The sequence below is a fragment of the Acanthopagrus latus genome, chromosome 18 (assembly GCF_904848185.1).
Source record: "Acanthopagrus latus isolate v.2019 chromosome 18, fAcaLat1.1, whole genome shotgun sequence".
Taxonomy (NCBI): Eukaryota; Metazoa; Chordata; class Actinopteri; order Spariformes; family Sparidae; genus Acanthopagrus; species Acanthopagrus latus.
Genome location: NC_051056.1, coordinates 28652147 through 28666126, shown reverse-complemented (window position 1 = coordinate 28666126; position 13980 = coordinate 28652147). Strand labels below are relative to the sequence as shown.

The 13980-nt window shown below is 40.8% G+C and overlaps 1 protein-coding gene across 5 annotated transcripts in view; it reads left to right on the top strand.

Annotated features, from left to right (window-relative positions):
- Positions 1 to 13980, top strand: part of fam13b (family with sequence similarity 13 member B) — a 70271-nt gene that overhangs the window by 21883 nt on the left and 34408 nt on the right. For all 5 annotated transcript variants that reach the window (XM_037076447.1, XM_037076450.1, XM_037076451.1 and 2 more), the window contains exons 3-6: positions 64 to 270; positions 4311 to 4523; positions 5915 to 6092; positions 7305 to 7449. In XM_037076447.1, coding sequence (XP_036932342.1) covers positions 105 to 270; positions 4311 to 4523; positions 5915 to 6092; positions 7305 to 7449 — 702 coding nt within the window. In that variant the 5' untranslated portion in view covers positions 64 to 104. The remainder of the gene's footprint in view (positions 1 to 63; positions 271 to 4310; positions 4524 to 5914; positions 6093 to 7304; positions 7450 to 13980) is intronic.

Sequence of the window (13980 nt, the reverse complement as noted above, 5' to 3'; positions counted from 1 at the left end):
GATGTTTTTGCATTGGGCTGCGTCCTGATCTCTCTTCTCCTGCTTTTATTTCTCTTTTCGAAGACGTGAGGTCTTGGCGGGGTTGTGGTGAGGAGGAGGAGGCCATGAGGAAGAGCGTGTCTCCGTTGCCAGGCAACGAGGGCGGGAGCTCAGCCGGCACCACTCGGGTCTTTGGCGTTCCGTTGGAGGAGGTGACGCGCACACACACAATCAATGGCCACGAGGTTCCTGCGCTGGTGAAACACATCGTGGAGTACATCGAGGAGCACGGTGAGTGACACACACACGTTTACTAAAGTTTAGGTTTTTTAACACAGATGTAGAAATCTACAGATCTTTGTACCAGTATATAGATATATATATATCACAGGGGAGGTAATATTGACAAACCTTTAACACTCTGTTATCAACTGATGCTGATGATGCCAGTGGAACAGTTTCAGCAAATTTGAATGATAATAAACCAATAAAAGTGCCAGTACATTCAATATGCATATTCATATGACTCATACACGCCCACATGTTTATGGTGATGATTTTGTTTGCTGGAATTTGACTAAATGTGTTTGTGTGAATTAAGTGTTATAACGTTCATCCTCAATATAACCAAATAAGAAGCGGTGAAGGAAATCGTCAGAATTTAACTGACGATGTGAACTGAAAGCAACGAACATCATCAGTATTTATTTGTCAGTATTTGTTTATCAGTAGCTGAAGAGAAACTGTAATTTTCAAAATACTGAAAGAAGCACCTTCTCATGTGACTCATGTTAAGCTGGCCATGTCAGTCTGCAGGATATTTGTATTTGTGACATGGAATGACAACAAGTGTTTGCTTTTGGCCCGTTTCCCAACATAAGGTTTTAAGTTTTGGCCCTCTGAGGGAAGAAGTAATGCAACCCTACCCGAAATCTTCTCTCTGAATCTGTTGTGAGGTTTTCTATGTTGTCTACGACCAGAAGAATTCTTGTCTTTGCGTGTGACCAAAGCATATCTTAACATTCAGACAGTGTCACTCTTCTCAGCAGCTTCTGTTGTATGTAACTCTTTGACTCAAACAAAACATTTATATTATTACATTCAGTTGAGTATCACAGGGTTTTGCAGATTGATTCCAGTTGAAATGGGAAAACAGGAATAAGATTACAAACAGCAGTTTCAGCCCGCTGTCATTGCACCTCTGTGTGTTATTCATGATTTGAATTCCAATCGTTCTGTTCCACTCCTTAGTAGTTACATCTGATGGCGTCCTGTAATGCTTCAGTATGCCAAACATGCCCTGCTTCTTTTGACCACTCTTACATCATGATAAACCAAAATATGCTGGTTTGTGGGGTTCGAGTTTATTTGATAAGATGAACTCTGAATGCACTGGCAGACGGTCCGCTTCCTTTCCGATTACACAACAGTTGTGTCAACTGCAGCTCCACTTGTGAAAACAGAGGAGCTTAGCTGTGAAGATAGGAACCTACCAAAGTCCTGGCCCGAGGTCTTTCCTGTATCCCCTCTGGAACATTTCTGTTCAAGCCTCACAGAGCAGGAGCTTCAGTCTCATGTCATTATCTTTATAAGAGCATGCTGTCGGTTCAGACTTCTTGCTCTGAGGGACACAAAACGGACACTTCTACTTTGACTACTTCACCTGCCAAATGTAAGTTTTTAAACTAACCAGCCGTAGCCTGAATTTTTCTGAATCTTTTGGTGGTAATTGTTCTGGCTGCTTAACACCATTAGTACTAGTTTGTTGTGTTAAGTAGCCGATGCAGCCTCATACCTCTTCTGTCATTCTTCTTCATTGTTATTGATGCTAAATAGCAGCGTTGAAAAATACAGTTAAATGATATGAAGTTGATGTGTGATGTGGGTGTTTTCTTACTGGAAGGAAGACATTGTGATTTGTTCTATTTGGCATTAATGTCCAGATTTAACAGGACCCTGGTCATGCTGGATGTATCTGCACATTATGGAGCTCAGTACAAGTGTTTGTGATAAACTTTTCGATTGGCCCTCAAGTTGTGAAACTTACTGAGTGCGTGCAGAGCAGATGTTGAACACACCTCTGCAGTGAGAAAATAAACAATCGAAAAAGCTTCTTTTTCTTATTTTCCTTCTCATTCTTCCACTGCAGATTTATCACTGTCACTCACAAAGAGTAAACTTTTTCTAGTAAAACCTGTTAAGTCAGTGGCTAAATTTTAACTTTTAAATTCAGCTGAAGTCCCCTCCAGGTACCAGTGAAGCATGTTGGTGGTAAGTGAGACCTGGGGACCCACTCGTCCAGATGAGGTTATGTAATAAGCCTCTAATCCTGCGGGGCCTCTGCTGGTGCTTTAATTAGAGTGGTGCTGCCAGTCTAGAAGTTACTCAGCCAGTCAAAAGTCTTAATCTTTTTTTTTTTATTTAATTTGTTTGTGATTTTGGAGGTTTTAGTAGAAGCAGGGTGTTGAAAATATGAGGTATATAGATAATCGGATGTAAGTCAGAGATTGGAAATGGAAAACACTGGAGGAGTGTTCGACCGAAAGCTTGTGACTCATACAGTCTAAACAGGGACCAACGGCTTTGGTAGATATTAGTGTTGCACAGGGCTGAGCAAAGTTTTAACTGAATCATAAATGAATAATATGTGAAGACGTCTGTGTGCAGATGACATTGAGATTTTTTTTTAGCTGCACCAATTGTGACTGCAGCCCTTGAATGCTGTTCTGCATGTACGCTATTTTTAGTGAGTTCTAAAATGTTAATATCTCCCGTAGGGACAGTCAAACTAAAACATGGTGTTGGCTTGTTAACAGATGAGGGTGAACAGGAGTCAGGACGACTCACCGGGCAGTCGTTTCATAATCTGCAAGTTAAATAAAGATCTTGAGGCATTGCCAGTTGTGTTTATGCTTCTCCAGGTTCTTTGGGGGGGACTTCTGCAGCAGTCATCATAACAAATGATTAATGGGGCTACCACCAAAGTGATTGCACTCAGTGGAAATAGCTCATGAATCACTTTATCCCTCACTGTTGCTGCCATGTGCTCCAAATAAAACTCATCTTGGATACTCAACAAGCTAATAGTCCAAAAAATGTTTAACATTTCAAAATCGTAAGAACAAAGAGCGGGCCATGTTCGTACAGTGACCAGCCAAGTGTTTTACTTCTCTCCACGCAGCTGCTTCAGTCAGTTTCTATGTTCATCTGAGTTAACGCAATTAACAAACTATCTGACAGTGTTCTTCATTAGCCCTGGCTGTTAGATTCTCACATCTAACTCACCCTGTTACATAATGCTTTTTGGCCAGCCCACATTTGAAACAGGTATAAACACTTGAACATGTTTGATACACGTTCAGACAATGGAACCTTTAGGCTTCCCTGGTTAACCACTTTTCTTCTAGAACCAACCAAAAATACACCCGAACAGGCCGATCAGCATTCTCATTTGACAGCCATTGTTTTAACATCATGCTGTGGTAGATTTTCTCCATCATTACATAAAGCCTTCGCAGGACTGCAGCAATCCAAGATAAGCTGAGAGTTAATGGAATAGTGCATGCATGTACAGTAGATAAGCATGTGTTATCCATCTAAAAACACATAGTTTCATTAGTCGTTGTTATCGCAGTAAATGCAGGTCTTCCAAGAGATTCATGTCACGGCATGTCACACATAAGATGAACATTACGTAAAAGTTTATTATGTAAAAGTCATAACTCCTGACTTGTGATGCTATCAGTTTGGTATATCAGTCACAAACACTCAGTGATGTTGTCACACATAAGAATGATAACAGTAAGTGTGGTCATGCGTGGATGTTCTCATGCTCACAAGAGTTCACACAGATGTACACACACAGAGACGCCCAGATGCTTTAACTTGTTTTCTTATGTTGACTGTAAGTGAAATGGGCATCAAATTATAGTCACCAGAATTTAAGAGTCCAGGTGATTTTTCATTAACTCCCAATTTTGGAAATATCACATGACCGCCCATTATTTATATAAGTAAATATTGCATTCAGGTAGTTTCCTGATTATTTCCCCCTGAACTAGATGATGAAAGGCCAGTGCAAGATGTGCTAAACTCCCCTAACTATCAATGTGGTAACTGCTGTTCTGGACATCCATCGTGATTCAAAACTACATTCTCACACTTGACATTACGTCCCAGTTAACCACCAGTATTTTTACAAAAGGTCCAAAAGTTAGTTTTATAACGATGGATGTTTGCTCAGTGACCAAACAAAGATCAGAAATGTGTCTTTGATGTGACAGTAGCTCACAGCTTTGACTAACCGTAATTATTCCTCTATGTGTCCTCAGGTCATCTGGACCTGGAGGGGCTCTTCCTTGTTAATGGTAATGCAGAGCGTGTGGATTGGCTGCGCCAGCGTTATGACAGCGGTGAGGAGGTGGAGCTAGAGAAGGAGGCGGACTTGGCATCAGCGGTCAGTTTGCTCCGACTCTTCCTGCAGGAACTTCCTGAGCCCGTTATCCCAACAGCGATGCAGGGACACATACTACAGCTACACCAAGGTGTGTGACTGGGACACAGCTCGCTCTTCTCTCGCCTCTCATGCTCGTCTGAAACTAACAGCTTCTTTTTTGCTCTGTTTTGAGAATTCTTCATTAAGTGTTTCCTTTTTGTACTTTCGTCTCTTCCTCGTGCGTGCTGCTTGATTGTCTTGCAAAGCTTACGTAATATCAAGTCACAAAAAGAGAGGCAAGCATACGTATGAACCGTTCACTATTGTGTCCCGATGTCTGGATTTTGATCCAAGTTTTTTTTTTTTGTTAACTTGTTATGTCTGTGGCCATGTGCACTTCAGTCATCTAAGCTGAATACACAGTGCAGCGGTAAAACTACTAAATGAAGCAGAAACTGGCTTTCATAACACATTTGGTGGTTAGCTGTACTGCACAAGTACCTAAATACTGTGTGTCTATATCCTGTTTTTCATGTTGTGTGTCTCTGCATGTATGTGAAGGGTAGTCCTTCAGTGTGGACTGGAGAAAAGATAACAGCAACTGGTCGTGTTTTCAGTGTACAGTACTTATATGGCCATGTGATTGCTGTGTAAAGATAGACTTAAAAAATGTGAACGTACTGTACCCTCTAATGGCAAACGTTATGTTTATATGGTCCCCTGGTTATTCAGGACCCTCATTAAACTCTTTCCATTAAGATTTTTTAACATGTCCAAATATGGAAAAACAAGGTAAACGTGATTATGTAAATTGCTGGAAGTTATAAAGGATTACACATTTAAAGAGTATTGACTGAATTAACAACCAGATGTACTCTTGGGAGAGCATCATTCATAGTGTTGGCCACAGTCAGGAAACAATTTAGTTTGTAGTGAAACACGTTCAATGGAAAATCTCCCACTTTTTTACATATTCTCTGTTTCTGTTCCTCCTCTTTGCCCTGTCCTCTTTTGCCTCGTAGATAATCTATTCTAATCCCTTTGTCATGATGATGGTTGTTCCTGTCGCTGTCATGCAGATTACAGCAGTGGGAGAGTTCGCCTGAACTCTCCCTGTCGTGTTGTTCATTTCCCTCTGTATTATATCCTACAATTGCGACATGATACCCCATGAAGATTTAACCTTTTTTGCTCATTTTCCACTCTTAATTCCAACTCCCATTTCACCTGGCTTCACCTCTCCCACAGGATTGCACATAATCTTATCTGTGTCTGCATATTTTCCTGAGATAAGAATTTGTACGGTCAACTGTGAAAACAAGAAAGACTTCTTAACCCATAATTCATTTCTCAGTTTCTCCATATACAGTAAAAAACAAAAAAACAGGAGCGTACGATTCTAATAAAAGTGGTTAGAGCTACTTGGAGATGTTGACTGCAATGAAGCTCATACAAATGTTTATTATCACATGTAATCATAACTTGTATTCTACTTCCCAGATTACAGCAATGAAGAAGAACTGTGTAGAAACTTGAAGTATCTCCTGCAGCAGCTTCCACAGCTGAACTACGGCCTGCTGCGCTTCCTGTGCCGCTTCCTGGCCAGTGTGGCGTCGCTTCAGCAGGAGAGCTGGAACATCGGGACGCTGGCCGCCGTCTTTGGGCCTGACATCTTCCAGTAAGAAACCTATACAGAGCTATCTTCATAATTACAACGAATGATCGTTTTATCTTTGCTAGATAATCTGAGTGTGGTCAGATAAGAGCAGTTTTTTCCCATGCAACAAGTATTTACTTAAAATTGTATTAATGTCCATGTCATCCTGCTTTTTATCTTTTGCAGCCTTGTTTGCATGTTTATTTCTGCACTGATTCGTGTGGTGCAGATCTGCCTTTGCTATATATTCATTCAAATGTTCAATGTAAGATCATTACACGTTATTTGGTTACAGATCTTTACAGGGAACAAAATCATCTAGTGCATGTTGGCCTCTATCATCAAATCCACAGAAAGTGGTAACAAAGAGAACAAGGTTGCTGTTTGGGGAGAAATTGCTTTATTCCAGAATTTCGATGTTTTTAACCAGGGCCCTGTTAAGTGTAAATGATTCATGCTTGCCAAAAGTTTTGGAATCAGCCTCAGCTGGCAGCACATAAGGTAACACACAGAGGTAACTCCTACTTTAACGTAATGTTTTTGCCACATACAGGCTGAAGTCGTGTTTGACAACAATTCCTACAGATTTAGAACCTTTTGTTAAAGTTTAAGATCCTTTTTGTAGCAGAAACACAAGCCTTCTTCCAGGAGAAGTTTCGCTCTGAAGTCTCGCCAGGTGGTGTGTCACAGTTGTTGGCTCATCTAGATTGACTTTGGAAATACAGTACATTCTTTCTGGAAGGTAAACCACAACTCTTATCTCCAACTCGCTGACTCATGTTTCCACTTCCTGCAACAACTCACCTCCTGCAAGACTTCTCCTTAAGCAAGACTTGTGTTTCTGGCCATAAAAGTGATTTTTTTTGCTATGTTTTTGTTTTATGTGCTTCCCCGTAAGAGTTGTTTACGTAATGTTGTCAGACACAGAATAATAACTTCAGCCTGTCAGTGGCAAAAACAAGCACTTCTTGTGGAGTTGCCCCTGAGGATTACGTTGCAGCCGTTGCAGCTGAGTTGCGGCTGCCAGCTGAAGCGATTTAATGGACCAATTCCAAAACTGTTTGTAAGTATGAATCATTTACACACTCCGACAAGTGAATATAGGGCGCAGGCTTAGAAAATACCAAAAGTCCTCTTTCAATGGCGTACACACAATCACACAGATATACGTGTGCATTTATTCTGCAGTATACAACAAACACAACACGCTGTTCTGTCTGCTTCTATGTGCAGCCTGTCCACAGAAGGAGAGGACCTGCGAGACCAGGAGTCTGTCAGCAGAGTCCTGGCAGAGCTGTTGGACAACCAGGAGGGCCTGTTTGACTCAGAGGACGATGACGTCTCCACCACCAACGACTACAGCTCCATTAACGAACAGGTACCTTTTGTTTCTAACTTCCTCCCCTTCTCAGTCTATCACTTCCATTCTTTCTGTTACACTGTATCTGGATCTACTTGTATGTCATATAATAGTAAACACAGTAAATGTTCACAGTTGGTTTATCAAGAGCTTTTGAATTATAAGTGACATCCACAAATGTGTACGTATGTGAACGTTGGATGATAGTTGGTGGTCTTAGTTTCCCTTCAGGAATAAATAAACTGTTTTGTCTATTCTTACTCTCCATTATGTACATCAAATGGGATCTTTTTAGTTATTCTTTGACCCCATAAAATCTCAGTATAAATCCACTGTTCGTATGCACACTGTTACCAGGTTGGTTGCGTAAAAAAAAAAGTGATGAATACTTGAATTCACTGACAACATTCCTGACATCATAGCGAAGAAATCATTACGAAACCCATCTAAATCCTCTTTGTCTTCTCCTCGTGGTCTCTTTTCTTCTTCTTTAATGGCGCTGAGACAGTAGAATGTGGCATTTAACTGTGCCAGGATCAGGCGGGGAATTCTTTCTGGGCTGACGCACAAAGAAAACACACAAATCCTTCTGTGAAAGTGTAGATTAAAATTTCAGTGTGCCATCAAACTGTAAGCAAGACACAGCAAAGTGGAAGAGGATGAGGCCATAATAGTAGATTTACCTTCACAGGGTACACTGATTAATCAGAGCATGCAGTCTGTGCATGCTTTACCCATTTGTAAAACAAGAACAGGTTCCAAGTGTTCAGTGACTAAACCTCTACATAGGAACAAAAATCTATTCTAGTGAATCACACAACATTGAATCCATCCAGGCATCCAGAGAATGATTCATTCGTTCAGTGGTCAGGCTGAAACCATGTTGTATAGGAATGTAAATCATCTTGGTATTCAGCTGTTGTCACCACCTTGAGCTGTTGTACCTACAAAATATTCCTGAGCAGAAAGTTGTTCCGTAAACTAAATATATCTCGGAAGAATCCAGAAGAACCCCACCCAAACACTCCCACACACACACACACACCCAAACATACCCAGACACACACACACTATGCACACACAAACTCCAAGGTGTACGAGATGAGAATCTGATCCACTAGAACTATGAATGTGGCTTACATCGAACGCACAGGATGTGACGGGCAGACCAAATGAACTCAAAGGCGTTTCCCCTGTTGCCCAGAAACACCAGCTCACCACCTGGCCGACAATTTAAAGAATAGCTTAGTTAACGTTTAATTGTATTGAGGCTGTATGACATTGTAGTTTTATATTGTGACGCAAACAGGAACACAGTGATTACGGGTAAACCCTTGATCGGTATCTCACATTGCCTTTCTTCTGTGATTCCTGTCACATTTAAGAGCAGAGATACTGTAAAGATCATGTTTACATGTTAAAGGCTGCAGACATTAATGAAAGTCTGGTCGAAAGAGGAAGAATAACAACACCGTCTTTAGTTGGTCACCTTTTGAATAACTCTTGTTCCCTCACTGATTTTCTCCCCTTTTTTCTTTTCTTAGCTTTTCTTTATTGAACTGTCATTCTCTATTTTAATATTTTCAAGCGTGACGTCTCTCCACTGCTGCAGGGAACTTGGCTTTGTATTAGCTTGCCTTGTAATCTTGACTCCTTGCAGTCAGTATCTGTCATAATCTTCCTTTATTCAAGAAAAAAATCGAAGCGCTTACGAAAACTCTGGTAAAAGAAAGCTAATGAGATTGTGATTGAGCTCAGCACAGCAGTGAGCTCAAGCAGAAATTTCTTCTGTGCACCTCTTTGAATTTACTTCCCATATTCACTTTCTTTAACTCTCTTGGTTTTTCCTAGTTCCTCATTGTCCTCAGTTTTATTGGCTGGCATGTTAGACGAATGAGAATATGATATTACCAAGAGACAGAATGAGAAAGAGGGAGCAGAGAAAATCTGTAAGGACAAATCATCTGTGCAGTGATCCATGCATCTTATGTAAGAGAAAGGGCAAAAAAGTGGGTGGTTTAGAGAGGTAGAAGGAGAACAAGCAGCCAGGAAGATGGGGGAGAAGCAGCGAGAGCGCAGAGAGAGAAGACGAAGAAAGAGATGAAGAGAGGGAGCGCTGGCGAGGGAGGGGAAGGATAAGAAAAGAAGCTGTTGATGATGTAACCATGCAACTCACACCTCCAGCCCCTGCACTGCACTGGGGATGGCTCACTGAACGAACAAACCCTCATGAAGGGGATTAACTCCCACACACACACCTGCTCTCACAAAGGAAATACACAAGCTTCATGCTTTGAGTTAAGCCTGGCAGGGGAAGCAGACTTCAGAGCAAGTTGAAATTGCCTCATAGAGGTTACAACATTCAAATAAACTACAGAAATAAAGAACAATGCAAATGTTAAGTAAATGGATGAAGCTTTATAGAGAAGTAAATAAAACATGGAGGAAGTGAGAGAGAGGACCGTCTTTGTCTTGTGACATGTTTGGGCATAACTTTGAAACCCAGTGAGTCTGGCATGGATCTAACACTGAGACGTGCCAAGCTGGATTGTGGCTTACTTGTTGGCAAAAATGAGAGTCTGTTGAATTAATATTTAAGTGAAGGTGAGGCTGTGCAGAGGCTTGTTGCTGCTATGATGAAATCAGTAGGTGTGTCTGTTTGGATTCGGTGTTTGAAGAAGCTCTTCTAGTCCCAGGATTTCTGGACAAAATAAGGACACATAATAAAAAACCAAAACTAAAAGGCTGCACTGTTGGGTCGGGTCAGTTTTCATTCCTTAACATACTTGTTTCTCAGGATGCGCAGCAGACAGCAGTAGCTCTGATCAACCACATTGCATCCTGTAAATGTAGAAACCAACGTGTTCTGTTCTGCCTTTCACCTCCCGAGTGAGTTTAACATGCAGCATGTGAACAATTAGAAATTATCTCAGAGTCCCGACTTCTTCTTGTGCATTACTGGACAATATAAACAGGCAGCGTAATACAATAGTTCTTTAGACAAATGATTAATCTGATGAGAAAAGAGATGATTTATTGTTCGAAAAAATATGTCTCTAAATCCATCAGTGATGCACTTGCAGCCTGTGAAAGGACTGAGATCTCTCTGCTTACTTTATGAATTTTAGATAAAACCACACAGAACATAATGACGCTCGTGTTTGTTACTCAACAGATTCATTAAGCCAGCTATGTTACATTTACCGTGTTGGTAAAGGGCTGTAGTGGCGTCTCGCCTGGTATTGGTTCAGATTGTCTGCTGTCTGTCTCCTTAATTAATTAGTCTTTTACAGACAGCCTTATTTTCCAGCTCTGTTCCTTTTAACCTGAGGAGATAAATGAATCAGGATGTGTCCCATTACTTCATCTCTGCCAACTTGTTCAAGTGCTTCTGGAGCTGAGCCATGTTTCAGTGTATGTATAGCTGTAACCGGGACTAAGGACATTAATTAGAACTGGGTGAATGGAGTAAAGTTACAAACACCAGAGGATGACACAATGTCCAGCAGCAGAGAACGGCATGTATAGGTCTGAGTATATACATTTACATGAACATGTAAGTGTATATACACTCACATGTTCATGTGACACAGTGATAAGCTGTTGAGCAATAACCTATTTAAGATGGACTGTGGAGTTATTTAAAGTGGAGGTGGCGGCCTACTTGGACGGTAGAGATGTATAATATCTCTTTAGGATGACATGTAATACAAGCACACAAGTGTTGAGTAATACACAGCCGCGCTGTCCATTTATTTACTCTGACTGTGTTATATGTGTGGTCAGAGAGAAGATGAATCTCTGTAAATCAGTCTGAACACATCTGAAGGTAACGATGAGCGATGGACGACACGGCCCACTCACTGCAGCAGCATTAGGCCAGAAGGCTCCAGTGTTACTGCTGCAAGAAAACTGTCCAGATTCAACCAGTTGTTTCAGTGTTTGAATTCTGACACTTTAATGCTAAAAGGTTTAGCTTAAAAAAATCGTTTTCAGGTTTTTTTTCCTCATTCAGAGGCCTCGCTGTTTCCCCTGGGCCCTCGTAAAACTTTGTCTTTAAACTCAGTAGGGGTCGTCTTTCATAGTTTTCTTGACTTCTTTATCAAAGTCCCGTCTCATATCTTGTTTAAATTAGTTAAGCTCTGTGGAGATCCGTGTCAGACTCCTTAGCCTTGTGCCTTGAAGAGATACGTTAGTGTGTAATATGTTTCTTCTTTGTTGCAATCCTCTTTCTGTTCACTAAGAGTCCATTCAGAGTTTGTTTTGCTCATTGTCTTGTCTGTCCTTGGCACTTTTTGTCCTTTCACTCTTGAGCTGAGATGATTTTGAATTTATTCTGTATTAATAGGAGCTTCTGATACATTGAATGTCTCTGCAATTTTGTGATTTAAACCTCGATCTGTATTTGGCATCAGCTGTTTGTTATGTCGCAGAACATAAGAGACAACTGGAAGTAGAATAGCAAAAAAGGCAGAGCAACAGTTAGAACTGGGAAGTCTGAAAAGGGGTAATCCCAGAAACAGAGAGCTCCAAAACACAACCAGGGAAAAGAAGGAATGAGCAGCAAAACAGAGAAAAGTGGAAACACGAGGGAAAACTTCAGGACATGGAAACTGATGACGAACATGTTGTACATGTAACATTTCACCATAGCCCTGCAACATTCCCATGCAGCGTTTTCTTTTAAGAGGACAAAGAACTGAGCAGCAAGTAGCATTAAAAATTAAGGGGAAAATTCATCAATATTAGATTTTCACATGAAAGGTTGAACTCATTAAAAGACAAACCATGAGCCCATGAAGGAAATCCACCCAATAATTCAACATAATACAAAACTCTACACAAGTTTTAGTTTTGCAATGAGAAAAAAAGCTGCTTGTCCTGTCAGTGTTTTTCTCAAACCTGCACAGAGGTACAAGTATTCTCTGTATCGATGTTTATCTAACATCAGAATGAAAAGAGGGACACAAAAGAGCCTTGAAAACCACCGATGTAGGCCACAGTTTGAGACTTGTAACGTCAGTCCTGGTCAGTCGTCATTGTTCTGTGTTCTTGGCCCACCAACACTTCAGCCAGTGATGTCAGTGAGGCTCGTTGTCTTCTCTGTTTTCCACACCAAAAGCCTGGACCAGACCGCTAAAACCAAGGCCAAGTTCAAGACCTTTTGTTCCAGGGCGCTCTCGGGCCTTGTCGTTTCACCCACTCACGCCGTGCAGAGATGTGCTGGTGTAGGAAAAAGGCCTCATAATACACAGAAACACACACACACAGCACCTCTGATTTGTGAGTTAACATGATTAACATTTTCCACAGAGTTGAATAAGGGGATAATATTTTCAAGTCTGTGCCCATTCCAGGTCATCCTGACAGGAGATTTAACAGCTCTTATCCTCTAATATTGTTACGTCACCCCAGAGGCCTGCTGACTCAGCGGAGCCTTGATCATATTCAGAACAGTGTGCACCCCATGAATGAAATGTTCATTGTTCTTTATGTCAACTTCTGCATTTTAGTGGGTATACACAGGGGGGCATTAATTAATACTGATATATGCACTCCTTATTTATCCCATATCACTGATCGGGGACCTTGACAGAATATGTTCTTAATAGCTGATATATAATTCAAGGTTATATCCATGGCATAGTTTATTCATATTACTGACAAATAGTTGTGAATTCATTTTAAATGCTGATAACGTGGATCAGACCTTGAATCAAGGTCGCTGAGGTCCGGCTGAAATAATATATACTGCCTGTGAAATCAGGAGCGATAATAGACAAAAGAGCTGTGAACTGGACGATGTTTGTTTAAATGACTATAGATTATTAATCCAGTGTAGATTAGTGTTATCACCAACTGTTTGTCTCTCACTCTACATAATCACCTGTTGTTCACTTCCTGTTTGCGGTGCCAGAAACAGGTTGTGATGATTAACAGGGGAACTGGGTGGTGTGAATATTTGTCATGAACCGGGAGAAATACAGGGAAGTTGTGGAGCAGGAAACTGGGACAGGGCGAAGATAGATCAGATCCACATTTGAATTATGACAAGTAGAAACTTAATGTAGTTCTGTCATAATTTATATCAAAGGTATTTAGATTATCTTTTCAGATATCTCGCACTATGATGCTTCTAATCAATTCTGACTTGTACAGATCTGAAGTTAGCTCTTGAATTTGAGTTGACATCCTAGTTTACTTCTGACATTCACTGACTTATTCAGACGGTTGATGACAAATAAATTACAGGGAAAGTTTGAGATGAGTCGAGCTAATTAACTGCACAAAACACAAGGTCATTTGCACGAGTGTAATAATCCAGCGTTGCAGTGCACTTGTTTGTTTTCCTCTGGCATGTGAGGGAGCTATAAGTCACTATTCCTCTGCTTCTCACACCATTTAGTCATTTAGTTAACATTTTCCAGACACCTACACATGAAGATGCACGTCACAGTGTGGCTCTGCTCGGCTGCACACCAACACAAACAAAACATTTCTTGCTGAAGTTGAATTTTAATAAGCTTTTAAAGTTTTTTATTCATTAAG